At 40.0% G+C, this 26,514-nt stretch overlaps 1 protein-coding gene across 1 annotated transcript in view; it reads left to right on the plus strand.

The window, feature by feature from the left end:
• The first annotated feature begins 949 nt into the window (after positions 1-949).
• Positions 950-26,514, plus strand: part of LOC128640796 (ubiquitin carboxyl-terminal hydrolase 24) — a 152,644-nt gene continuing 127,079 nt past the window's right edge. Inside the window, exons 1-9 of the mRNA XM_053693216.1 lie at positions 950-973; positions 1,183-1,348; positions 2,125-2,192; positions 8,619-8,762; positions 11,208-11,330; positions 11,491-11,526; positions 12,652-12,717; positions 14,590-14,655; positions 14,814-14,888. Coding sequence (XP_053549191.1) covers positions 950-973; positions 1,183-1,348; positions 2,125-2,192; positions 8,619-8,762; positions 11,208-11,330; positions 11,491-11,526; positions 12,652-12,717; positions 14,590-14,655; positions 14,814-14,888 — 768 coding nt within the window. The remainder of the gene's footprint in view (positions 974-1,182; positions 1,349-2,124; positions 2,193-8,618; positions 8,763-11,207; positions 11,331-11,490; positions 11,527-12,651; positions 12,718-14,589; positions 14,656-14,813; positions 14,889-26,514) is intronic.

Raw genomic sequence — 26,514 nt, forward strand, 5'->3', positions numbered from 1 at the left:
GCTTACCTGATAAATTACTTTCTCCAATGGTGTGTCCGGTCCACGGCCCGCCCTGGTTTTTTAATCAGGTTTGAAAATTTTTTCTTTTTCTTTATACACTACAGTCACCACGGCACCCTATAGTTTTCTCCTTTTTCTCCTAACCGTCGGTCGAATGACTGTGGGGCGGAGCCAGAGGGGGAGCTATATGGACAGCTCTTGCTGTGTGCTCTCCTTGCCTTTCCCTGTAGGGGAGGAGAATATCCCCACAAGTAATGGATGATGCCGTGGACCGGACACACCGTTGGAGAAAGTAATTTATCAGGTAAGCATAAATTCTGTTTTCACAATGTCGCAGACTGGCCACATTTTCTTTGGAGTAATCTGGAGTGTCCAAACTTTTTTTTTTTTTTTTTTTAATGTTGAGTGCTGGTCACTAATTTTGGGATCACACTTTATGCTTTCCAAACCTCCAAATAAAATAAGATTATAATCCAATCTCGGTTAAAAATTAAATAGTTTGTATTGGCAAATTTAATTTAGCTTTTAAATACTACTCAGGTTTGCACACTGTGGTATAAAAACACAGATTAAAGGGACATGAAACTCCCAAATTTTAAACAACTTTCCAATTTAATTCTATTATTAAATTTGCTTAATTCTTTTGGTATCCTTTGTTGAACTAGCTCGTAGTAGCACATTGTTGCTCCTGAGCCTAGCTAGATATGCTTTTTCAACAAAGCATTCCAAGAGAACAAGCCAATTAGTTAATAATAGAAATAATTTGCATGTTATATCTAAATCATGAAAATATCATTTTGTCTTTACTCTCCCTTTGATTACCCAGTGAGAAGTGTAGAGATCCTTCTCCGGTAACACATTTTTGTATTTCTGCTCAATACGGCATAATTTACTGGGTTTATGAGATGGTTGTTTTTTTGTTGTTTTTCCCTTCCCTACTCGTGTAATTATGCTGCTTGATAATTCTGTGTTGGTAAGTGCTCTATATGGTGAACCAAGAAAAATGAAATCTAAGTAATACAAACCTTTGCTCCCTTTCATTACGGCTTTGTAACTGAGAAGGGCAGAAGTAGTCTACCTATCTTGCTTTCTGTTTTTTTCCCACCCCCTTATTTAGGGTAGCCGGTCTTTGTTATTGGGTACTCAGCCAATATATCAACAAGCGTCATTTGTTTTCTTTAGAAAAATGATGAAAATGGCAACTGTTCTGGAGAAAACATTGAATTTCCCACTACAAACCTGTATGAACTGGAAAGCAGAGTGCTGACTGATCACTGGTCCATACCCTACAAACGAGAAGAGTCCCTTGGGAAGTGTTTAATAGCCTCCACATACTTGGCAAAAATTGGTAAGGCTCTCAACATTAATGTGTTTTAAAGGACCATTAAATTCTCTTGAACTATATAATCAGCACATGCATAATTAAGACCATACTATAGCACTTAATCTAAGCTTCAAACGATTAGTAAGGATGTGCATTTAGATCCAAATGCACATCCCTAATGGTTAGTATTTGTTTTATTTTATTTTTTTCTGACACATTTCAGTTACTTCCATCCCCCCCCCCCCCCCCATATCATATGACCGCTATTAGCAAATCACAAATGCATTGCCCATGCCCAGTAGTAGCTGGTGCCAAGGAATTTCTGCATATGAAAATACTGCACATTTTGACAATAGAAGTGATCTTTATGAAACCCAAACTTTTTTTTCTTTTGTGATTCAGATAGCGCATGCAATTGTAAACAACTTTCTAATTTACTTGTATTTTAAGATTTTCTTCGTTCTCTTATCTTTTGTTAAAAAGCGAGAACATAACCTTAGGAGCCAGCCCATTTCTTGAGCACTGTATGGCAGCAGTTTTGCAAAAATGTTATCCATTTTCAGGAGCAGTGCATGGCAGAAAATAGTTCTGCTATCTAGTGCTCTTGAAAATGGATAATGATTTTGCCTACTATCTCTTCAGCACAGAATATCACTGGAATGTGATAATAGAAGTAAATTGGATTTTTTTTAAATTGTATGTTCTGTCTGAATCAAGAGAACATTTTTGGGTTTCATATCCCTTTAATTTTAATTGTACTGTCCCTTTAATGCACTGACTGTAATATGTGTTGTTTATAGGTCTCTCTGACTCGGATGAAAACTGCAGAAGGTTTATAGACCGTTGTATGCCTGAAGCTTTTAAAAAGGTGAGACGCCATTTGTTTCTGCTAAAATCGCTCGCTACAGTCAGAATCTGCAAGTTTTTTAAATAATGGACAATTTGCCCACAATACATTAAATGGACTTTCTTTTTCAAAAATGAAATGCTTTAATAAATTCAAACACATATTTTGCATTGCTGCCTTTTGATAACATTGTTTAAATGGTCATAAGTGTAAAAAGTAAATGTAACATTGCAAAAAAAGGCTTTGTTTCTTCTGTTATGTGTGATCAGTCCACGGGTCATCATTACTTCTGGGATATAACTCCTCCCCAACAGGAAATGCAAGAGGATTCACCCAGCAGAGCTGCATATAGCTCCTCCCCTCTACGTCAGTCCCAGTCATTCTCTTGCACCCAACGACTAGATAGGATGTGTGAGAGGACTATGGTGATTATACTTAGTTTTTATGACTTCAATCAAAAGTTTGTTATTTTACAATAGCACCGGAGCGTGTTATTACTTCTCTGGCAGAGTTTGAGGAGGAATCTACCAGAGTTTTTTACTATGATTTTAACCGGAGTAGTTAAGATCATATTGCTGTTCTCGGCCATCTGAGGGAGGTAAAAGCTTCAGATCAGGGGACAGCGGGCAGATGAATCTGCATTGAGGTATGTAGCAGTTTTTATTTTCTGAATGGAATTGATGAGAAAATCCTGCCATACCGTTATAATGACATGTATGTATACACTTCAGTATTCTGGGGATGGTATTTCACCGGAACTACTCTGTTAAAAGTCACTAATCCTTTTAATAAGTATTTATCATGTTAAACGTTTTTGCTGGAATGTAGAATCGTTTACATTTCTGAGGTACTGAGTGAATAAATATTTGGGCATTATTTTCCACTTGGCAGTTGTTTGGTTTTAATTGTGACAGTTTCGTTTCTCTTCACTGCTGTGTGTGAGGGGGAGGGGCCGTTTTTGGCGCTCTTTGCTACGCATCAAAAATTTCCAGTCAGTTACTCTTATATTTCCTGCATGATCCGGTTCATCTCTGACAGATCTCAGGGGTCTTCAAACTTCTTTGGAGGGAGGTAGATTCTCTCAGCAGAGCTGTGAGAATTTTATATTGACTGTGAATAAAAACGTTGCTCTGTAATTTTTATGTCAAATTTAATTATTGTTATTTTACTAATGGGAACAAACCTTTGCTAAAAGTTGTGTTGTTTTAAAGTTTGATGCTATAACTGTTTTTCAGTTCATTATTTCAACTGTCATTTAATCGTTTAGTACCTCTTTGAGGCACAGTACGTTTTTTGCTAAAAAAGATTATAACCAAGTTGCAAGTTTATTGCTAGTGTGTTAAACATGTCTGACTCAGAGGAAGATATCTGTGTCATTTGTTCCAATGCCAAGGTGGAGCCCAATAGAAATTTATGTACTAACTGTATTGATGCTACTTTAAATAAAAGTCAATCTGTACAATTTGAACAAGTTTCACCAAACAGCGAGGGGAGAGTTATGCCGACTAACTCGCCTCACGCGGCAGTACCTGCATCTCCCGCCCGGGAGGTGCGTGATATTATGGCGCCTAGTACATCTGGGCGGCCATTACAGATAACATTACAAGATATGGCTACTGTTATGACTGAAGTTTTGTCTAAATTACCAGAACTAAGAGGCAAGCGTGATCACTCTGGGGTGAGAACAGAGTGCGCTGACAATACTAGGGCCATGTCTGATACTGCGTCACAGCTTGCAGAGCATGAGGACGGAGAGCTTCATTCTGTGGGTGACGGTTCTGATCCAAACAGATTGGATTCAGATATTTCAAATTTTAAATTTAAATTGGAGAACCTCCGTGTATTACTAGGGGAGGTTTTAGCAGCTCTCAATGATTGTAACACCGTTGCAATACCAGAGAAATTGTGTAGGTTGGATAAATACTTTGCGGTACCGGCGAGTACTGACGTTTTTCCTATACCTAAGAGACTAACTGAAATTGTTACTAAGGAGTGGGATAGACCCGGTGTGCCGTTCTCACCCCCTCCAATATTTAGAAAGATGTTTCCAATAGACGCCACCACTCGGGACTTATGGCAAACGGTCCCTAAGGTGGAGGGAGCAGTTTCTACTTTAGCTAAGCGTACCACTATCCCGGTGGAGGATAGCTGTGCTTTTTCAGATCCAATGGATAAAAAATTAGAGGGTTACCTTAAGAAAATGTTTGTTCAACAAGGTTTTATATTGCAACCCCTTGCATGTATCGCGCCGATTACGGCTGCGGCAGCATTTTGGATTGAGTCTCTGGAAGAGAACCTTAGTTCATCTACGCTAGACGACATTACGGACAGGCTTAGAGTCCTTAAACTAGCTAATTCATTCATTTCGGAGGCCGTAGTACATTTAACCAAACTTACGGCTAAGAACTCAGGATTCGCCATCCAGGCACGTAGGGCGCTGTGGCTAAAATCCTGGTCAGCTGATGTTACTTCTAAGTCCAAATTACTTAATATACCTTTCAAGGGGCAGTCTTTATTTGGGCCCGGTTTGAAAGAAATTATCGCTGACATTACAGGAGGTAAGGGCCACGCCCTACCTCAAGACAAAGCCAAAGCTAAGGCTAGACAGTCTAATTTTCGTCCCTTTCGGAATTTCAAAACAGGAGCAGCATCAACCTCCACTGCACCAAAACAGGAGGGAGCTGTTGCTCGTTACAGGCAAGGCTGGAAACCTAACCAGTCCTGGAACAAGGGCAAGCAGGCCAGGAAACCTGCTGCTGCCCCAAAGACAGCATGAACCGAGAGCCCCCGATCCGGGACCGGATCTAGTGGGGGGCAGACTTTCTCTCTTCGCCCAGGCCTGGGCAAGAGATGTTCAGGATCCCTGGGCGCTAGAGATCATATCTCAGGGATACCTTCTAGACTTCAAATTATTTCCCCCAAGAGGGAGATTTCATCTGTCAAGGTTGTCAACAAACCAGATAAAGAAAGAAGCGTTTCTACGCTGTGTACAAGATCTGTTATTAATGGGAGTGATCCATCCGGTTCCGCGGTCGGAACAAGGACAAGGGTTCTACTCAAACCTGTTTGTGGTTCCCAAAAAAGAGGGAACTTTCAGGCCAATCTTAGATTTAAAGATTCTAAACAAATTCCTAAGAGTTCCATCGTTCAAAATGGAAACTATTCGGACAATCTTACCCATGATCCAAAAGGGTCAGTACATGACCACAGTGGATTTAAAAGATGCTTACCTTCACATACCGATTCACAAAGATCATCACCGGTATCTAAGGTTTGCCTTCTTAGACAGGCACTACCAGTTTGTAGCTCTTCCATTCGGATTGGCTACGGCTCCAAGAATCTTCACAAAGGTTCTGGGTACCCTTCTGGCGGTACTAAGACCGCGAGGGATTTCGGTAGCTCCGTACCTAGACGACATTCTAATACAAGCTTCAAGCTTTCAAACTGCCAAGTCTCATACAGAGTTAGTTCTGGCATTTCTAAGGTCGCATGGATGGAAAGTGAACGAAAAGAAGAGTTCTCTTTTTCCTCTCACAAGAGTTCCATTCTTGGGGACTCTTATAGATTCTGTAGAAATGAAGATTTACCTGACAGAAGACAGGTTAACAAAGCTTCAAAATGCATGCCGTGTCCTTCATTCCATTCAACACCCGTCAGTAGCTCAATGCATGGAGGTGATCGGCTTAATGGTAGCGGCAATGGACATAGTACCTTTTGCACGCCTACACCTCAGACCGCTGCAATTGTGCATGCTAAGTCAGTGGAATGGGGATTACTCAGATTTGTCCCCTACTCTGAATCTGAATCAAGAGACCAGAAATTCTCTTCTATGGTGGCTTTATCGGCCACACCTGTCCAGGGGGATGCCATTCAGCAGGCCAGACTGGACAATTGTAACAACAGACGCCAGCCTACTAGGTTGGGGCGCTGTCTGGAATTCTCTGAAGGCTCAGGGACTATGGAATCAGGAGGAGAGTCTCCTTCCAATAAACATTCTGGAATTGAGAGCAGTTCTCAATGCCCTTCTGGCTTGGCCCCAATTAACAACTCGGGGGTTCATCAGGTTTCAGTCGGACAACATCACGACTGTAGCTTACATCAACCATCAGGGAGGGACAAGAAGCTCCCTAGCAATGATGGAAGTATCAAAGATAATTCGCTGGGCAGAGTCTCACTCTTGCCACCTGTCAGCAATCCACATCCCGGGAGTGGAGAACTGGGAGGCGGATTTCTTGAGTCGCCAGACTTTTCATCCGGGGGAGTGGGAACTTCATCCGGAGGTCTTTGCCCAAATACTTCGACGTTGGGGCAAACCAGAGATAGATCTCATGGCGTCTCGCCAGAACGCCAAACTTCCTCACTACGGGTCCAGATCCAGGGATCCGGGAGCGGTTCTGATAGATGCTTTGACAGCACCTTGGAACTTCGGGATGGCTTATGTGTTTCCACCCTTCCCGCTGCTTCCTCGATTGATTGCCAAAATCAAACAGGAGAGAGCATCAGTGATTCTAATAGCGCCTGCATGGCCACGCAGGACTTGGTATGCAGATCTAGTGGACATGTCATCCTGTCCGCCTTGGTCTCTACCTCTAAGACAGGACCTTCTGATACAGGGTCCATTCAAACATCAAAATCTAACTTCTCTGAAGCTGACTGCTTGGAAATTGAACGCTTGATTTTATCAAAACGTGGTTTTTCTGAGTCGGTTATTGATACCCTGATACAGGCTAGGAAGCCTGTTACCAGAAGGATTTACCATAAAATATGGCGTAAATACCTATACTGGTGCGAATCCAAAGGTTACTCCTGGAGTAAGGTTAGGATCCCTAGGATATTGTCCTTTCTACAAGAAGGTTTAGATAAGGGTTTATCAGCTAGTTCATTAAAGGGACAGATTTCAGCTCTGTCCATCTTGGTACACAGGCGTCTGTCAGAAAATCCAGACGTCCAGGCCTTTTGTCAGGCTTTAGCTAGGATCAAGCCTGTGTTTAAAGCTGTTGCTCCGCCATGGAGTTTAAACTTAGTTCTTAACGTTTTACAGGGTGTTCCGTTTGAACCCCTTCATTCCATTGATATAAAAATGTTATCTTGGAAAGTTCTGTTTTTAATGGCTATTTCCTCGGCTCGAAGAGTCTCTGAGTTATCAGCCTTACATTGTGATTCTCCTTATCTGATTTTTCACTCAGACAAGGTAGTTCTGCGTACTAAACCTGGGTTCTTACCTAAGGTAGTCACTAACAGGAATATCAATCAAGAGATTGTTGTTCCATCCTTGTGTCCAAATCCTTCTTCAAAGAAGGAACGTCTTCTACACAATCTGGATGTAGTTCGTGCCCTCAAGTTCTACTTGCAGGCAACTAAAGATTTTCGCCAAACTTCTTCCCTGTTTGTCGTTTATTCTGGACAGAGGAGAGGTCAAAAAGCTTCTGCTACCTCTCTCTCTTTTTGGCTTCGTAGCATAATACGTTTAGCCTATGAGACTGCTGGACAGCAGCCTCCTGAAAGAATTACAGCTCACCCCACTAGAGCTGTGGCTTCCACTTGGGCCTTTAAGAATGAGGCCTCTGCTGAACAGATTTGCAAGGCTGCAACTTGGTCTTCGCTTCATACTTTTTCCAAATTTTACAAATTTGACACTTTTGCTTCTTCGGAGGCTATTTTTGGGAGAAAGGTTCTTCAGGCAGTGGTTTCTTCTGTATAATGAGCCTGCCTATCCCTCCCGTCATCCGTGTACTTTTGCTTTGGTATTGGTATCCCAGAAGTAATGATGACCCGTGGACTGATCACACATAACAGAAGAAAACATAATTTATGCTTACCTGATAAATTCCTTTCTTCTGTTGTGTGATCAGTCCACGGCCCGCCCTGTTTTAAGGCAGGTAAATATCTTTTAAATTATACTCCAGTCACCACTTCACCCTTGGTTACTCCTTTCTCGTTGATTCTTGGTCGAATGACTGGGACTGACGTAGAGGGGAGGAGCTATATGCAGCTCTGCTGGGTGAATCCTCTTGCATTTCCTGTTGGGGAGGAGTTATATCCCAGAAGTAATGATGACCCGTGGACTGATCACACAACAGAAGAAAGGAATTTATCAGGTAAGCATAAATTATGTTTTTAACCACTGCAAATAAGTTAAACACATAGTCAATGTCAACTGCAGAACAGCAGTGCAGTACTGGGAGCTAGCTGAAGACATCTGGTTAGCCAACGACAAGTGGAATATGTGTGCTAGCTTTTAGTAGTCGATTGCTACTTCTGAGCCTTGGTATGCTAGGATACCATGTGTTTAATGCATTACAATGTCATTTTTACTTTTCTGTTTGGGTAAAATCCCCTTATTAATATTTTTCACTCTCCATGATTAAACCTGTTTCAATAAACCTATATTTTATGGTGAGCAGACGTCCTTTATAAAAGCTCATTTTCCGGTTTCTTTTCTTCAAGCTGTTAACATCCAGTGCTGTCCATAAATGGGGAACTGAGATTCACGAGGGAATCTACAATATGCTGATGCTGCTTGTTGATTTAGTTGCTGAGAGGATCAAACACGAACCCATTGCCATTGGTCTACTGGGCGTTCTTACCATGGTAATGTAATTGCACATCCTGTGTGACATAACATACAGTTACAGGAAATGGTTAAATCTGAATGGTGCACCTTCTAACAAACTGAACTTTAAAGGGACAGTGAAGCATTTCTTTTCATATGTAAAGCATATATCTGCATTAAAGGGACGTTCTAATTAAAAAATATGCTATAAATTTGGAAAATGATTTTATTTTTTACATTAGTGTCTCTTGTAAACTGTGTGTTTAACACATTGTTAAAGGGACAGTCTACCATAGAATTGTTATTGTTTTAAAAGTCCCTTTATTACCCATTCCCCAGTTTTGCATAACCAATACAGTTATATTAATATACTTTTACCTTTGTGATTACCTTGTATCTAGGAACCTTCTTCCAGCCCCCTGATCACATGACTGTGACTGTTTATTATCTATTGTCTTAAATTTAGCATTGTTTTTTGCTAAATCTTAAATAACCCCCTGTGCCTGAACACAGTGTTATCTATATGGCCCACGTGTACTTTCTGTGTCTGTGTTGAAAAGAGATTTAAAAAGCCTGTGATAAGAGGCAGCCCTCAAAGGCTTCGAAATTAGCATATGAACCTACCTAGGTTTAGTTTAAACTAAGAATACCAAGAGAAAAAAACCAAATTTGATGATAAAAGTAAATTGGAAAGTTGATTAAAATTAAAAGTCCAATCTGAATAATGAAAGTTTAATTTATACTTGACTGTCCCTTTTAATGGCCTGTCAGACACAACACGTTAAAACTCATCAGGACATGGCTGTTTAGCCACATTGGGTGCGACATAAGCATAGCTGGTTATCTGGAGCCATGTCCTTTGCTCTTTATAGCTAAAAGGGACGTAAAGCATAACTTTAAAATGTTGTATAGTTTTGCAATGAAAGAGTACGTTAAAACACTGTTTACAGAAGTTGTTTTAAAACTGCCAAACTCTCCTCCCATCACTTCTTATTTGGAGGGGCCAATCTGCAGCTGTTATTGATGTACACTAGACTTGCCTCTGTCATTTTGTTAGCACAACTTGGATTATCTTATTTTATCACCTCTGCTGAGGCTAACTGGGGACAGATATGTAGCAGGGTTTAAGGCTTGTGAAGTGCGTAGTGTGCACGTCTAATTCTCACAATTGGAAAACCCACAATTTTCAAAGTTAAAGTGATGGTAAATTCTAGCTTTTCAAAAACTTGGATTTGCCATCACTAAAAATAAAGGCGACCTCCATTTGTCATTTAAAAGAAAAACTGATGAATAGCTACCTTTTTATTTTACTGCAGATTCAGCCCTAACCTAAGTGCCTCCAGCTGCCCACGGCACAGCTCCTGTTTTTAATGAGGCGAGGTTTCCACTTAGCCAATATCCGTGCTTGCCTTTTGTAATATTGGCTATTGGCTAAGAGGTGGAAATGTCACCTCACTGAAAAAGCTGAGCTGTACCGTAGGCTCTTAGGTTAGCGCTGAAGCCGCAGTTTTGTTTTGTGTTTTTTTTTTTAAACTGATGAACGAAAGTTGCATTTATTTTTAGTGATGGTAAATCCTAGCATTTTTGAAACACTAGAATTTACAGGAAAAAGGGACAAGATAAAGGATAAAAATGTTCTTATGTGTAGTTAAAGGGACAGTCAACACCCGGCAGAACTTAATACCATCATTTAGAATAACTTAGCTAGTCAGTCCAATGGGATTCAGCCCCACAGAGTAAGAAAGTGCCTGGTGTATGGGGTAAGCTGCAATAGCCCCTGCTTACACAGTCTCAAAAGGTAACACCAGCACAATGATAAACTTGAAAAACGTTATTTTAGGTTACATAAAAAGCGACGTTTCGGGGGTTAACCCCTTAGTCATGCTAAGTGTACATACATATCATGAATCCTTTTAAACATATTTGGCGCCAAAGGCTTCTGTGGAGAGAGTAAAGTCTCCCTCTAGTGGTTACACATATTATACATCTCATAAATCATTAACTATGCGTATCTACAATTTAAAAACAATGTAACAGACTAAACATGATTAAGGCAGTATTTATAGGGTTAATTTTGTATTCCTATTTGATGGCTCATAATTTTCGTTTAGAGTAACTCGGTTAATGTCTGAACCAGCATCTCCCTATATATGTTTTTTTGCATTGGAAATTTACCTATGTGTTTAACTTAGTTTAAGAGAAATTTACCTATGTGTTTAAACAGACACATTTACAGAGAGGGAGATGCTGGTTTAGACGTCAATGTCTACAGCTGAAAAACGTATGTGCTGTGGGCGATTACTCCATATTGTTAAAGGTATTTAACATGGGAGGTGGTGCAGGTGCATCTTATTGTGAGTATCTAAATGATAGTATTAAGATCTGCCGGATGTTGACTGTCCCTTTAAACATTTTATATTCGTTTCCAAGTGTGCTTCTTTAATGTACAACTGAACTCCTCTTCTGGCTTTCCCTAAATCCAGGCCTTTAACCCTGATAATGAATACCATTTCAAGAACAGAATGAAAGTTAGCCAAAAAAACTGGGCCGAAGTGTTTGGTGAAGGGAACACATATGCCGTGTCACCTGCCAGCAGTTTACAGAAGGTCAGTGCTGTTTGTTGGAATGTAACCGTGTCACATGAACATATCTAAATAGAACATTCCTTTATTTTAGTTTTCTACAATGCTACATATATCATTTGCTTTATTATAACCTATTTAATGATCTGTATTCCATCATTTATAACGTTATTTTCTTTCTTAGGAACCTCATGGTTGGCTTGTTGATCTAGTCAATAGAGTAAGTATTTATCTTTCCGCTATGCATTGCTGCATTTTATCAATGTTTATAAATTATACTGCAGGCAGATATGTACGAAAGCTATTTTAGTTTCTTTGTAATTATCCACTTGTCGCTGATGTTTCTTAAGATGTTTAATATCTTCTCCCGCAAAAGAGGTTAAGGGAGGTGAATGTTAATACATTTAATAGATGGGTTGGGATTCTTACTGCAGAGAGCTAAATGCTCATAAATGGATTCATTGTTTTAGCTACGTACGGGATGAACCCACCAATTTATGTGAACTGAATTGTACAGAATTGTTTGTGTAAGGAGGACACACTTACTACTTCATCTGAACAAATCAGAAATTATCAAAAATTTGAAAATCTTTTTTTTTATTGGATTTGTTAAGGTGAATGATAAAATATTTTTACATAAATATATTCCTGTATGTAGTAGGTAGGCATGGGTGCGCAAAATGCACCCACCATCATGTTTTCAGTTTTGTTGCTTATTCTTTGAACAGCTCAGTAAATGCATATCTATATTTATAAAAGTTTTTTTAAATCTTAACCCATCGGGAACAACTTCAAGTATTTGAAAAATGATTGGATGTTGCTTTCTATGTATGTAGTGAAATAACCATGTTAAAGGGACAGTCTACTTGAAAATGTTTAAAAAGATAGATTATCCCTTTATTACCCATTCCCCAGTTTTGCATAACCAACACAGTTATATTAATATACTTTCTACCTCTGATTAACTTGTAACTAAGCCTCTGCAGACTTCCCCCTTGTTTCAGTTCTTTTGACAGACTTGCATTTTAGCCAATCAGTGCTAACTCTTAAATATCTCCATGGGAGTGAGCACAATTTGTATCTAAAGGGAACACATGAATTATCACTGTCTAGCTGTGAAAAACTGTCAGAATGCACTAAGATAAGAGGCAGCCTTCAACGGCTTAGAATTCAGATAATGAGCCTACCTAGGTTTAGCTTTCATCAAAGAATACCAAGAGAACAAAGAACATTTGATGATAAAAGCAAATTAAAATTTATTTTATAAAAAAGTGCATGCAGTTTTAAAGTTTCATTTTGACTAGACTGTCCCTTTTAATGTAATTTTATTCTTGTTTTCCCTTAGTTTGGAGAGTTAGGAGGGTTTGCGGCAATTCAGTCCAAGTTGAACTCTGAAGGTATAGAACTTGGGGTAGGTAAAAAGACGTACTAATTAGTATCACTGCCACACTATCTAGTGAAGGGACAGCTCATGTGGTTACTTAGTAGTTCACAGCACATTTCCCTATTCTTCTTTCATTGAAATTAAAGTCATCCTTTTATTTTTGTTAGACAGAAATTATTCACAGCATTAGAAAATATAAACTTGCAAAATAAATATTTTAAAATAATTTAAAACTGTCATTTTGTTAGCAAAATACGCATTGTTTTAAAGGCTGGAGAACCCTTGAAAGCTCCTTTATCCTGTTTGTTTTGCTGCAGCTATTTGATGGCAGATATAGATAAGCTCCTGAGCATATGAACCAATCACTGTGCAGTATGTAGGAAGGTCAGGAGTCTGCCTTTCATGAAATGCACTCTAGTCTCTCTGAGGGTGTGGATACACTTCAATATACAATATTACATTATAGGAAAATCATCCCAAATAAATATTGAAAATAAAATTGTGTATTATTTGTGGGACTTAACATTTTAAATGTGTTGTACCTTTAAATGTGTGTGTGTGTGTATATTTATTTTTCTGGTTGCTGATTGGGTCACCAGCTGTTTTCATTTGCAGCTCCTATGCAGTACTTTAACTATGTGTTTAACACCATGCTGTATTAGAATCTACAGCATGCAATGTTTGCACTATAATGGCTCTTTAATTTGTGGCTGATTAACTTAATATTTAAACTGACAGGAAATGCATGTTTGTGCCGATAAGGACAACTCCCATAACACTGTTGGCCTGAAAACATAATTTTATTCTAATCAGACATTTAGTTTTTCAGAAAAAAAACTTGCCCTTAAGTATTTACTTTAAATTGAGGAGAGATCATTATTGCCCAGTTGTTAAAGGGACATTTAAATGTTAAAAATGTATATTATAGAAGATTTTTATAGCTATGAGAAAGAATAAGCTCAAGTACAACTGTATCTAGCGCTGCGGAATCTGTTGGCGCTCTAGAAATAACCGATAATAGTATCTTAAGGACCCAGAGGCAGAACTTTTTTTCACCTTCTGCAATGAGATTTTTTTAGTGACATTTTTTCTGCAGGTCATTTTTAAATGAAATAAAATTGTAAATTTGTCAGTTACACTAAAGCACCAGATCAATTGCAATGTGTTGGTTAACTGGAGAATAAAGCAATATTTAAAGTTTTATAATCTAGTGTAGAAGTTAAAAATTGCATTGCAAATTAGCTGCAGTCAAAAAAAGTAATTGTAAAATGTCTCTTGAATTAATTTGTTTCCTTTTCTCTTAGTTTAACATAGAAATGTAGTAATAAAAAAGGTGCGTTGCTCATACGAACATCTTACAGTCAGAGAAAAACAGCTTTGCAGACTGTGAAAAGCTAGGGAACGAGCTTGCAAAAATCGGAGTGCCAAACAATCAATGCACTACTGCATATTTGACTGTTGTCTTCAAACAGCACTCTGCTCTGGATGCACTGTGTTAAGGAAAACTTATACAATGCAGCCAGAGAACAGCTTTGTTTAAAAAGAACAGCCTAATGTGGAGCAGCACTGAAAAGTTCAAGCGCTGTTCTTTCTGCAGACATGCTGCATTTTCTGCAATGACATCTCAGATCACTCTATGTTCTGCCTTGGGGCTTAAGGACTGATTGGTCACTGGCTGATATACACAACTCCCACTGATGTTTTGGTGAATAATGGCACTTTACAAAACAAATCATGTTTGCTTTTATAAGATGGTGCAAGACCACAAGTCATCACATGCAGGATTAAACTCAAGTCTTCTCTTACGTGATGGGTTGTGGACTCTCACCATCGTGAAATAAATGAATTTATCAGGTAAATATAAATTCTGTATATAATGTGTGGTCTTCTATTTATCAGGCAGTGTCCGCACTAGTGCAGCCTTTGGGAGTTTGTGCAGAATACCTCAATTCATCTACAGTACAGGTAACCGTCTTTAGCAGTTGTTTAATAGACTGTCTATTCTTTTATAGCGTGCATTAAACTACTGTAAAAGCTGCAGAAATTGTTAGCATTAGCAGATACTCTTAGAAAAAAAATGCTATAGAAACTAAATTATACCTGACTGTTTGTTTTTGTTTAAGCCTATGCTGGATCGTGTTATACACAAGATGATTCGTTATGTGCAGGGTGTCGAAGAGAAGGACCTTAAAGATAAGGTAATTTTTCATTTATATTTTTAAATCTGTTTCTTCTGTCTTTACACACACACACACAAAATCACCCTGAATACCAGGGTTATTATCCATCTCCAAGTCTGAGGGACAGCCACCACTACTTTAAATGAACATGAAACCCAGTTTTCTTTTTAATAACACAATGAGTCCACGGATCATCTTAATTACTAATGGGATATTCACCTCCTGGTCAGCAGGAGGCGTCAAAGAGCACCACAGCAAAGCTGTTAAATAGCTCCTCCCTTCCCTCCCACTCCAGTCATTCTCTTTGCTTACGTTAGTGATAGTAAGTGGTAAAGTGAGGTGTTAGATTAGATTCTTCAATCAAGAGTTTATTTTTAAAGTAGTGCAAGATTGTACTGCTTTGTTCTAGGGTGTAGCCATAGTCCATATCAGTCTCTTCAGTAGAGCAGTGGTGGCTTTAGAGCAATGGGAACTTGTGGGACATAATTCTCACTGCGCCTCCCATACATTGATACTTTCCTAATAGCCTAAGTAAGATGACTCAGGCTTTATTCTTTTCCACAGGACTATGTGAGGGAGAGGAACTCGCAATCCTGGTGAGCTGCTCTGCTGTCGGGCAGAATTTAAAGATAAGTGCTGACTTTTTATTCTGGGTCTGAAGGAAATCTCAGATGAAGTAAAGCACTTTATTTAAAAGGGACATAATTCCTATATAAACAAAGGAAGGGAATCCTGTGACAGCACATTGTGAGCAGGCACTGGGGCTGAGGGACTAGAAGGTGGCTTCTCTGGGGACTTTATTCACTTGGGCTGAGCCAGATAAAGAGGGACTCAGGAGAGGTGTTTGGTTGGGTCACAGGAGTGTACTACATTACATATTGTGTCACAATTTGCCCCCAGGTTTACAGAGAACGGTTCAGTTAGCTCCCAGTGGCTTATTGCTAAACACAATAATGGCGACCGGGAGATTGTTGTAACGCCCACGAAGGACAGGGCTATGTTTCGCACCCATTTAAGCTGCACAATTGTCTATAGCTAGATGCTACAATAATGGGACCTGGTGCCTGAGCGTTGTCACTCCCATGAGGGGCGGAGCTATGTTTAAGGCCGCGTTAGGCTGCACTCTACTGCAATTCCGATAATCGGAAAGTAGAGTTTTTATTATTTCTAGCACAGTGCTCGACCTGCAGTTGGTATGATAGTGCTTTCATATTTGTGGGTCCGGACAGCGCTGCATCTGCGCTCCGGATCTGTTTTTGTACAACAGTTAAGCTAATAGGCTCTGATGGATGGATTCAGATAGGCACCTCAGCAGGATTAAGCTGAGGTGTAGATAAGTTATTTGAGTACTAATTTAACTCTCTTCTACAAACAATAAATAAAAATAAATAAAAAAAAGTTAATTTCTCCAACATTGGTGTGTCCGGTCCACGGCGTCATCCTTACTTGTGGGAAATATCTCTTCCCCAACAGGAAATGGCAAAGAGTCCCAGCAAAGCTGGCCATATAGTCCCTCCTAGGCTCCGCCCACCCCAGTCATTCTCTTTGCCGTTGCACAGGCAACATCTCCACGGAGATGGTTAAGAGTATGTGGTGTTTAGTTGTAGTTTTTTTTTATTTTACTATCAAGAGTTTATTTTAAAATAGTGCTGGTATGTACTATTTACTCTGAAACAGAAAAAGATGAAGATTTCTGTTTGTGAGAGGAAGATGATTTTAGCAGACAGTAACTAAAATCGATTGCTGTTTCCACATAGGACTGTTGAGATGAAGTAACTTCAGTTGGGGGAAACAGTTAGCAGACTTTTCTGCTTAAGGTATGACTAGCCATATTTCTAACAAGACTGTGTAATGCTGGAAGGCTGTCATTTCCCCTCATGGGGACCGGTAAGCCATTTTCTTAGTCTCAAACAGAATAAAGGGCTTAATATGGGCTATAAAATTGGTAGACACTTTTATGGGCTAAATCGATTGCTTTATTTGGACATTTTATACATGTTTATGCTGATAATTCACACTTATAAACTTGGGGAACGTTTTTAACGTCAGGCACTATGTTAGACACCTTTTCCAGTCAGGAAGGGCCTTCCCAGTTGTAGGCTGAGCCTCATTTTCGCGCCATTACTGAGAGCAAGACATGCAGATGCATGTGTGAGGACCTGAAGGTGGTTGGAAAATTTCCTAGAAGGCGTCATTTGGTATCGTATTCCCCTCTGGGCTTGGCAAAGTCACAGCAAAGGCTGTAGCTGGGACTGTATAGGGGTTAAATCTTTAACCGGTTCCGGTTTCGTTATTTTAAGGGTTAAAGCTCTGAAAATTGGCGTGCAATACTTTTAATGCTTTAAGACACTGTGGTGAAATTTTGGTAAATTTTGAACAATTCCTTCATATTTTTTCGCATATTCAGTAATAAAGTGTGCTCTGTTTAAAATTTAAAGAGACAGTAACGGTTTTGTTTTAAAACGGTTTTTGTGCTTTATTGACAAGTTTAAGCCCGTTTAACATGTCTGTGCCTTCAGATAAGCTATGTTCTTTCTTTCATGTAATTAGCAAGAGTCCATGAGCTAGTGACGTATGGGATATACATTCCTACCAGGAGGGGCAAAGTTTCCCAAACATTAAAATGCCTATAAATACACCCCTCACCACACCCACAATTCAGTTTTACAAACTTTGCCTCCGATGGAGGTGGTGAAGTAAGTTTGTGCTAGATTCTACGTTGATATGCGCTCCGCAGCAAGTTGGAGCCCGGTTTTCCTCTCAGCGTGCAGTGAATGTCAGAGGGATGTGAGGAGAGTATTGCCTATTTGAATGCAGTGATCTCCTTCTACGGGGTCTATTTCATAGGTTCTCTGTTATCGGTCGTAGAGATTCATCTCTTACCTCCCTTTTCAGATCGACGATATACTCTTATATATACCATTACCTCTGCTGATTCTCGTTTCAGTACTGGTTTGGCTTTCTACAAACATGTAGATGAGTGTCCTGGGGTAAGTAAATCTTATTTTCTGTGACACTCTAAGCTATGGTTGGGCACTTTGTTTATAAAGTTCTAAATATATGTATTCAAACATTTATTTGCCTTGACTCAGAATGTTCAACTTTCCTTATTTTCAGACAGTCAGTTTCATATTTGGGATAATGCATTTGAATTAATCATTTTTTTCTTACCTTCAAAAATATGACTCTTTTTTTCCTGTGGGCTGTTAGGCTCGCGGGGGCTGAAAATGCTTCATTTTATTGCGTCATTCTTGGCGCGGACTTTTTTGGCGCAAAAATTATTTTCCGTTTCCGGCGTCATACGTGTCGCCGGAAGTTGCGTCATTTTTTGACGTTATTTTGCGCCAAAAATGTCGGCGTTCCGGATGTGGCGTCATTTTTGGCGCCAAAAGCATTTAGGCGCCAAATAATGTGGGCGTCTTATTTGGCGCTAAAAAATAAGGGCGTCGCTTTTGTCTCCACATTATTTAAGTCTTATTTTTTCAGTGCTTCTGGTTGCTAGAAGCTTGTTCTTTGGCATTTTTTCCCATTCCTGAAACTGTCATTTAAGGAATTTGATCAATTTTGCTTTATATGTTGTTTTTTCTCTTACATATTGCAAGATGTCTCACGTTGCATCTGAGTCAGAAGATACTACAGGAAAATCGCTGTCTACTGCTGGAGCTACCAAGCTAAGTGTATCTGCTATAATTTTTGGTATCTGTTTCTCCAGCTGTTGTTTGTATTGCATGTCATGACAAACTTATTAATGCAGATAAAATTTCCTTTAGTACTGTTACATTACCTGTTGCTGTTCCGTCAACATCTAATTTTCAGAGTGTTCCTGATAAACATAAGAGATTTTATTTTTTAAATCCATTAAGAAGGCTATGTCTGTTATTTCTCCTTCTAGTTTACATAAAAGTCTTTTAAAACTTCTCTTTTTTCAGATGAATTTTAAATGAACATCATCATTCTGATACTGATAATGGTTCTTCTGGTTCAGAGGTTTCTGTCTCAGAGGTTGATGCTGATAAATCTTTGTATTTGTTCAAGATGGAATTTATTTGTTCTTTATTTAAAGAATTATTATTTGCATTAGAAATAGAGGATTCTGGTCCTCTTGATTCTAAATCTAAACGTTTAAATAAGGTTTTTAAATCTCCTGTAGTTATTCCAGAAGTGTTTAATCTCCCTGATGCTATTTCTGAAATAATTTCCAGGGAATGGAATAATTTGGGTAATTCTTTTACTCCTTCTAAACATTTAAGCAATTATATCCTGTGCCATCTGACAGATTAGAGTTTTTTTGGGACAAAATCCCTAAGGTTATGGGGCTGTCTCTACTCCTGCTAAATGTGCTACTATTCCTACGGCAGATAGTAATTCATTTAAGGATCCTTTAGATAGGAAAAATTGAATCCTTTCTAAGAAAAGCTTACTTATGTTCAGGTAATCTTCTTAGACTTGCTATATTTTTAGCGGATGTTGCTGCAGCTTCAACTTTTTGGTTAGAAGCTTTAGCGCAACAAGTATCAGATCATAATTTTATAGCATTATTATTATTCTATAACATGCTAATAATTTTATTGGTGATACCATCTTTTGATATCATTAGAGTTGATGTCAGGTATATGTCTCTAGCTATTTTAGCTAGAACAACTTTATGGATTAAACTTGGAATACTGATATGTCTTCTAAGTCAACTTTGCTTTCCCTTTCTTTCCAGGGTAATAAATTATTATTTCAACTGTTTCTGGAAGGAAGGGAACTTTTTTACCAAAGGATAAAAAATCTAAGGTAAATTTAGGTCTAATGATCATTTCGTTCCTTTCCTCACAATAAGGAACAAAAGCCTGATCCTTCATTCTCAGGAGCGGTATCAGTTTGGAAACTATTTCCAGTTTGGAATATATCCAAGCCTTTTAGAAAACCTATAGCCAGCTCCTAAGTACCCATGAAGGTGTGGACCTTATTCCAGCTCAGCTGGTATGAGGCAGATTACGTTTTCTTCAAAGAAATTTTGATCAATTCCGTTCTCAATTTCTGGTTTCAGAACATTGTTTCAGAAAGGTACAGAATTGGCTTCAGTTAAGGCCTCCTGCTAAGAGATTTTTTTCTTTCCCGTGTCCCAGTTAACACAGCAAAGGCTCAGCATTTCTGAAATATGTTTCAGATTTAGAGTTGGCTGGAGTAATTATGCCAGTTCCAGTTCTGGAACAGGGGCTGGGGTTTTATTTTATCTCTTCATTGTACTAAAGAAGGTCAATTCCTTCAGACCAGTTTCGGATCTATCAATATTGAATCGTTATGTAAGGATACCAACATTCAAGATAGTTACTGTAGGACTGTCCTGCCTTTTGTTTAGCAAGGGCATTATATGTCTACAATAGATTTACAGGATGTGTATCTACATATTCCGATTCATCCAGATCACTTTTTGTGTCTGAGATTCTCTTTTTAGACAAGCATTACCAGTTTTGTGGCTCTACCGTTTGGCCTAGCCTCAGTTCCAAGAATTTTTTTCAAAGGTTCTCGGTGCCCTTCTTTCTGTAATCAGAGAACAGGGTTTTTTGGTATTTCCTTATTGGACAATATCTGGGTACTTGCTCAGTCTTCTCATTTTCGAAGAATCTCATACGAATCGACTTGTGTTGTTTCTTCAAGTTCATGGTTGGAGGATCAATTTACCAATCAGTTCATTGATTCCTCAGACAAGTGTAACCTTTTTAGGTTTCTAGAATAGATTCAGTGTCTATGACTCTGTCCTTGTCAGACAAGAGAAGTTTAACATTGATATCAGCTTGTCAAAACCTTCAGTCACAATCATTCCCTTTGGTAGCCTTATGCATGGAAATTTTAGGTCTTAGGACTGCCGCATCAAATGCGATCTCCTTTGCTCGTTTTCACATGCGACCTCTTCAGCTCTGTATGCTGAACCAATGGTGCAGGGATTGCTCAAAGATATCTCAATTAATATCTTTAAACCGATTATACGACACTCTCTGACATGGTGGGCAGATCACCATCGTTTAGTTCAGGGGGCTTCTTTGTTCTTCCGACCTGGACTATAATCTCAACAGATGCAAGTCTTACAGGTTGGGGAGCTGTGTGGGGGTATCTGACGGCACAAGGGGTTTGGGAATCTCAGGAGGTGAGATTTCCGATCAATATTTGGAACTCCGTGCAATTTCAGAGCTCTTCAGTCTTGGCCTCTTCTGAAGAGAGAGTTGTTCATTTGTTTTCAGATAGACAATGTCACAACTGTGGCATACATCAATCATCAAGGAGGGACTCACAGTCCTCTGGCTATGAAAGAAGTATCTCGAATTTTGGTTTGGGCGGAATCCAGCTCCTGTCTAATCTCTGCGGTTCATATCCCAGGTATGGACAATTGGAAAGCGGATTATCTCAGTCGCCAAACGTTGCACCTGGGCGAATGGTCTTCACCCAGAGGTATTTCCTCAGATTGTTCAAATGTGGGAACTCTCAGAAATAGATCTGATGGCTTCTCATCTAAACAAGAAACTTCCCTGGTATCTGTCCGGATCCAGGGATCCTCGGGCGGAGGCAGTGGATGCATTATCTCTTCCTTACAAGTGTCATCCTGCCTATATCTTTCCGCCTCTAGTTCTTCTTCCAAGGGTATTCTTAATATTCTAAAGGAATGCTCGTTTGTCCTGCTGGTAGCTCCAGCATGGCCTCACAGGTTTTGGTATGCGCATCTTGTCCGGATGGCCTCTTGCCAGCTGTGGACTCTTCCGTTAAGATCAGTCTTTCTGTCTCAAGGTTCTTTTTTCCATCAGGATCTCAAAACCTTAATTTTAAGGTGTGGAGTTTGAACGCTTGATTCTTGGTCAAAGAGGTTTCTCTGACTCTGTGATTGATACTATGTGACAGGCTCGTAAATCTGTATCTAGAGAGATATATTATAGAGTCTGGAAGACTTATATTTCTTCAGGATGGTTTAGATAAAGGTTTGTCCGCAAGTTTCTTGAAAGACAAATCTCTGCTCTTTCTGTTCTTTTTCATAGAAGGATTGCTAATCTTCCTGATATTCATTGTTTTGTACAAGCTTTGGTTCGTATAAAACCTGTCATTAAGTCAATTTCTCCTCTTTGGAGTTTGAATTTGGTTCTGGGGGCTCTTCAAGCTTCTCCTTTTGAACCCATGCATTCTTTGGTGGTTATATTACTTTCTTGGAAAGTTTTGTTTCTTTTGGCCATCTCTTCTGCCAGAAGAATCTCTGAATTATCTACTCTTTTTTGTGAGTCTCCTTTTCTGATTTTGCATCAGGATAAGGCGGTGCTGCGAACTTCTTTTGAATTTTTTACCTAAGGTTGTGAATTCTAACAACATTAGTAGAGAAATTGTGGTTCCTTCATTATGTCCTAATCCTATGAATTCTAAGGAGAAATCATTGCATTTTTTGGATGCTGTTAGAGCTTTGTATTTTTATGTTGAAGCTACTAAGTCTTTCCGAAAGACTTCTAGTCTATTTGTCATCTTTTCCGGTTCTAGAAAAGACCAGAAAGCTTCTGCCATTTCTTTGGCATCTTGGTTGAAATCTTTATTTCATCATGCCTATGTTGAGTCGGGTAACACTCCGCCTCAAAGGATTACAGCTCATTCTACTAGGTCAGTTTCTACTTCCTGGGCGTTTAAGAATGAAGCTTCGGTTGATCAGATTTGCAAAACAGCAACTTGGTCCTCTTTGCATACTTTTACTAAATTCTACCATTTTGATGTGTTTTCTTCTTCTGAAGCAGTTTTTGGTAGAAACGTACTTCAGGCAGTGGTTTCAGTTTGAATCTTCTGCTTATGTTTTTTCATTAAAATTTTATTCTGGGTGTGGATTATTTTCAGCAGGAATTGGCTGTCTTTATTTTATCCCTCCCTCTCTAGTGACTCTTGTGTGGAAAGATCCACATCTTGGGTAGTCATTATCCCATACGTCACTAGCTCATGGACTCTTGCTAATTACATGAAAGAAAACATAATTTATGTAAGAACTTACCTGATAAATTCATTTCTTTCATATTAGCAAGAGTCCATGAGGCCCGCCCTTTTTTGTGGTGGTTATGATTTTTTTGTATAAAGCACAATTATTCCAATTCCTTATTTTATATGCTTTCGCACTTTTTTCTTATCACCCCACTTCTTGGCTATTCGTTAAACTGAATTGTGGGTGTGGTGAGGGGTGTATTTATAGGCATTTTAAGGTTTGGGAAACTTTGCCCCTCCTGGTAGGAATGTATATCCCATACGTCACTAGCTCATGGACTCTTGCTAATATGAAAGAAATGAATTTATCAGGTAAGTTCTTACATAAATTATGTTTTATGTATGAAAGCCAATGTGTCTCCCCCTTCAAAATTGTGTGATAATTGTGCCATAGCGTCCAAACAAAGTAAGGACAGTACTGCCACAGTTAGTAAAGTTGCCCAAGATGATTCATCAGATGAAGGGAGTAGACATAGTTCTACATCATCTCCTTCTGTGTCTACGCCAGTTTTGCCCACGCAGGAGGCCCCTAGTACTTCTAGCGCGCCAATGCTTATTACCATGCAACAATTGACGGCTGTAATGGATAACTCCATAGCTAATATTTTATCCAAAATGCCTGCATATCAGAGAAAGCGCGATTGCTCTGTTTTAAACACTGATGATGTTTCTGTCATACCCTCACACCAATTTGAAGGGGCCATGAGGGAGGTTTTGTCAGATGGGGAAATTTCAGATTCAGAAAAAATTTCTCAACAGGCTGAACCTGATGTTGTGACATTTAAATTTAAATTAGAACATCTCCGCGCACTGCTTAAGGAGGTGTTATCTACTCTGGATGATTGTGACAACTTGGTTATTCCAGAAAAATTATGCAAGATGGAAAAGTTCCTAGAGGTTCCGGTGCACCCCGACGCTTCTCCTATACCCAAGCGGGTGGCGGACATAGTGAATAAGGCGTGGGAGAAGCCCGGCATACCTTTTGTTCCCCCTCCTATATTTAAGAAATTATTTCCTATGGTCGACCCAAGAAAGGACTTATGGCAGAGAGTCCCTAAGGTCGAGGGGGCAGTTTCTACTTTAAACAAGCGCACTACTATTCCTATTGAGGATAGTTGTGCTTTCAAAGATCCTATGGATAAAAAATTGGAGGGTTTGCTTAAAAAGATTTTTGTACAGCAAGGTTACCTTCTACAACCCATTTCGTGCATTGTTCCTGTCACTACAGCAGCGTGGTTCTGGTTCGAGGAACTAGAAAAGTCGCTCAGTAGAGAGACTCCATATGAGGAGGTTATGGACAGAGTTCACGCACTTAAGTTGGCTAACTCTTTTATTTTAGATGCCGCTTTGCAATTAGCTAGATTAGCGGCGAAAAATTCAGGGTTTGCAATTGTGGCGCGCAGAGCGCTTTGGCTAAAGTCTTGGTCAGCGGATGTATCATCCAAGACAAAATTGCTTAACATCCCCTTCAAGGGTAAAACTCTCTTTGGACCAGAATTGAAAGAGATTATCTCAGACATCACTGGGGGAAAGGGCCACGCCCTCCCACAAGATAGGCCTTTCAAGGCCAAGAATAAGTCTAATTTTCGTTCCTTTCGTAATTTCAGGAACGGACCGACCTCTAATTCTGCATCCTCTAAGCAAGAGGGTAATGCCTCACAGTCCAAGCCAGTCTGGAAACCGATGCAAGGCTGGAACAAGGGTAAGCAGACCAAGAAGCCTGCTACCGCTAACAAAACAGCATGAAGGAGTAGCCCCCGATCCGGGACCGGATCTAGTGGGGGGCAGACTCTCTCTTTGCCCAGGCTTGGGCAAGAGATGCTCAGGATCCCTGGGCGCTAGAAATAGTTTCTCAGGGTTATCTTCTGGAATTCAAGAAACTACCCCCAAGGGGAAGGTTCCACATGTCTCACTTATCCTCAAACCAAATAAAGAGACAGGCGTTCTTACATTGTGTGGAAGACCTGTTAAAGATGGGAGTGATACACCCAGTTCCAATGACGGAACAAGGAATGGGATTTTACTCAAATCTGTTCGTAGTTCCCAAAAAAGAGGGAACCTTCAGACCAATTCTGGATTTAAAGATCCTAAACAAATTTCTCAGGGTACCATCGTTCAAAATGGAAACCATTCGAACGATTCTACCCACTATCCAGGAAGGTCAATTTATGACTACCGTGGATCTAAAGGATGCATACTTACATATTCCTATCCACAAAGAACATCATCAGTTCCTAAGGTTCGCCTTTCTGGACAAACATTACCAGTTTGTGGCCCTCCCATTCGTATTAGCCACTGCTCCAAGGATTTTCACAAAGGTACTCGGGTCCCTTCTAGCGGTCCTAAGACCGAGGGGCATTGCAGTAGTACCGTACTTGGACGACATTCTAATACAAGCGTCGTCCCTTTCAAAAGCAAAGGCTCATACAGACATCGTTCTGGCCTTTCTCAGATCTCACGGATGGAAGGTGAACATAGAAAAAAGTTCTCTGTCTCCGTCAACAAGAGTTCCCTTCTTGGGAACAATAATAGATTCCTTAGAAATGAGGATTTTCCTGACAGATGTCAGAAAGTCAAAACTTCTAAGCGCTTGTCAAGTTCTCCATTCTGTTCCACGTCCTTCCATAGCTCAGTGCATGGAAGTAGTAGGGTTGATGGTTGCAGCAATGGACATAGTTCCTTTTGAGCAAATTCATCTAAGACCATTACAACTGTGCATGCTGAAAAAGTGGAATGGGGACTATACAGACTTGTCTCCAGTGATTCAAGTAGATCAGAAGACCAGAGATTCACTCAGCTGGTGGCTAACCCTGGAGCACCTATCCCAGGGAATGAGCTTCCGCAGACCAGAGTGGGTCATCGTCACGACCGACGCCAGTCTAGTGGGCTGGGGCACGGTCTGGGAATCCCTGAAAGCTCAGGGAATATGGTCTCTGGAAGAGTCTCTTCTCCCGATAAACATTCTGGAACTAAGAGTGATATTCAATGCTCTCAGGGCTTGGCCTCAGCTTGCAATGGCCAGATTCATAAGATTCCAATCAGACAACATGACGACTGTTGCGTATATCAATCATCAGGGGGGAACAAGGAGTTCCCTGGCGATGAAAGAAGTGACCAAAATAATACAATGGGCAGAGGATCACTCCTGCCACCTATCTGCGATCCACATCCCAGGTGTGGAAAACTGGGAAGCGGATTATCTGAGTCGTCAGACATTCCATCCGGGGGAGTGGGAACTCCACCCGGAGATCTTTGCCCAGTTGACTCAATTATGGGGCATTCCAGACATGGATCTGATGGCGTCTCGTCAGAACTTCAAGGTTCCTTGCTACGGGTCCAGATCCAGGGATCCCAAGGCGACTCTAGTGGATGCACTAGTAGCGCCTTGGACCTTCAACCTAGCTTATGTGTTTCCACCGTTTCCTCTCATTCCCAGGCTGGTAGCCAGGATCAAACAGGAGAGGGCCTCGGTGATCTTGATAGCTCCTGCGTGGCCACGCAGGACTTGGTATGCAGACCTGGTGAATATGTCATCGGTTCCACCATGGAAGCTACCTTTGAGACAGGACCTTCTTGTTCAGGGTCCATTCGAACATCCAAATCTGGTCTCCCTCCAGCTGACGGCTTGGAGATTGAACGCTTGATTCTATCAAAGCGTGGG

The sequence above is a fragment of the Bombina bombina genome, chromosome 10, assembly GCF_027579735.1.
Source record: "Bombina bombina isolate aBomBom1 chromosome 10, aBomBom1.pri, whole genome shotgun sequence".
NCBI lineage: Eukaryota > Metazoa > Chordata > Amphibia > Anura > Bombinatoridae > Bombina > Bombina bombina.